The sequence below is a fragment of the Benincasa hispida genome, chromosome 9, assembly GCF_009727055.1.
Source record: "Benincasa hispida cultivar B227 chromosome 9, ASM972705v1, whole genome shotgun sequence".
In the NCBI taxonomy this organism is placed as follows: Eukaryota; Viridiplantae; Streptophyta; class Magnoliopsida; order Cucurbitales; family Cucurbitaceae; genus Benincasa; species Benincasa hispida.
In genome coordinates this window covers 39,212,854-39,214,376 of record NC_052357.1, presented here as the reverse complement: position 1 = coordinate 39,214,376, position 1,523 = coordinate 39,212,854, and the positions used below count along the sequence as shown (strand labels likewise).

Sequence of the window (1,523 nt, the reverse complement as noted above, 5' to 3'; positions counted from 1 at the left end):
AGTGGAATTTCTTAATCTTCGTCAAGAGAACATGTCAGTGGCAGAGTATGAACGAAAATTTGATCGCTTGTCCCACTTTGTCCCTCGACTAGTGGACACAGAAGAGAAGAAGATGGAAAGGTTTATTTGGGGATTAAGAGAAGGCATTCGAGGCATTGTTACTGCTTTCCGAACAAAAAGTATGCTCTTGCCCTCGAGTCGGGCTTACTCATGGAAGTAGATCTTGCTGTCAAAACCTCAACTTCTGAACGAGGATTCATGCCAAATAAAAAAAGGAAATTCACCCAACAAGGCTTCCAACGTTCACAACTGCAAGCAAAAATTTTCCAAAGCACTCAGGGCGTACAGTCACAACAAAAGAGTTAAACATTCACATATCCTAAGTGCAGAAATTGTGGAAAACACCATCGGGGGCAATGTCTTCAGAACTTAGGGGTGTGTTTCAACTGCGGCCAGACGGGTCACTATGCAAAGGCTTGCCCAAAGCTCATTAACCAAGTATCAACTGCCTAGACCACCCAGCCTACTAGTAACAAGGTTACCCAATAATAGAAAGGACGGGTGTTTGCTGTTACACGTCAAGAGGCAGAGGATCAAGATGCAGTTGTTACAGGTACATTACCCATCATCGGGTATTTTGCCTTCACTTTATTTGATTCGTGCTCTAGTCATTCATTCATCTCTACAACATTTGCACAACATGCTCAATTAACATCAAAGCCCTTAGGCTACATTCTATTCGTAGCTACTCCTGTCAGAGTATTTATGTTGGCCCACTCAGTAGTAGAAAACTGTGAATTGTCAGTATCAGGACATAAACTAGGGATGACCCTTATCATCTTAGACATAAGTGATTTCGACATAATACTAGGTATGGACTGGTTAGCAGAAAACTAGGCAAGCATAGATTGCCATAATAAAGAGGTCATATTCATCTTTGCAACAAGAACCAAGTTTAAGTTTAAGAGTTCTAATACACAATCAGCCCCAAGAATAATTTTAGCCTTAAAAACTAAACATTTGCTCAACAATGGGCTTGGGCATATTTAGCAAGTGTAGTGGATTTACGAAACCAAAAGGATAAAATTAAGGCCATTCCTGCAATAAGAGAATTTGAAGATGTATTCCTAGAAGAGCTACCAGGTTTACCACCTAGTCGAGAAATAGAATTTTGTATAAATCTAATTCCCAGAGCTGAACCAATATCTAAAATACCATATAGAATGGCACCTGCGGAATTAAAAGAACTCAAAATACAATTACAAGAATTGTTAGATAAGAGATTTACACGCCCTAGCGTATCTCTATGGGGAGCACCTGTCTTATTTGTTAAGAAAAAGGATGGATCAATTCGTTTATGTATAGATTATCGGGAGTTGAATAAATTGACAATAAAGAATAAGTACCCACTCCCACGCATTGATGACCTATTTGACCAATTACAAGGAGCCTCAGTATTCTCCAAAATAGACTTACGATCTGGATATCATCAACTACGAATCAAGGAGTCTGATATACCCAAG

The 1,523-nt window shown here is 39.4% G+C and overlaps 1 protein-coding gene across 1 annotated transcript in view; it reads left to right on the top strand.

The window, feature by feature from the left end:
* Positions 1-31: 31 nt before the first annotated feature.
* The window catches only part of LOC120084708, a 3,516-nt gene continuing 2,024 nt past the window's right edge, over positions 32-1,523 (top strand). Inside the window, exon 1 of the mRNA XM_039040521.1 lies at positions 32-179. Coding sequence (XP_038896449.1) covers positions 32-179 — 148 coding nt within the window. The remainder of the gene's footprint in view (positions 180-1,523) is intronic.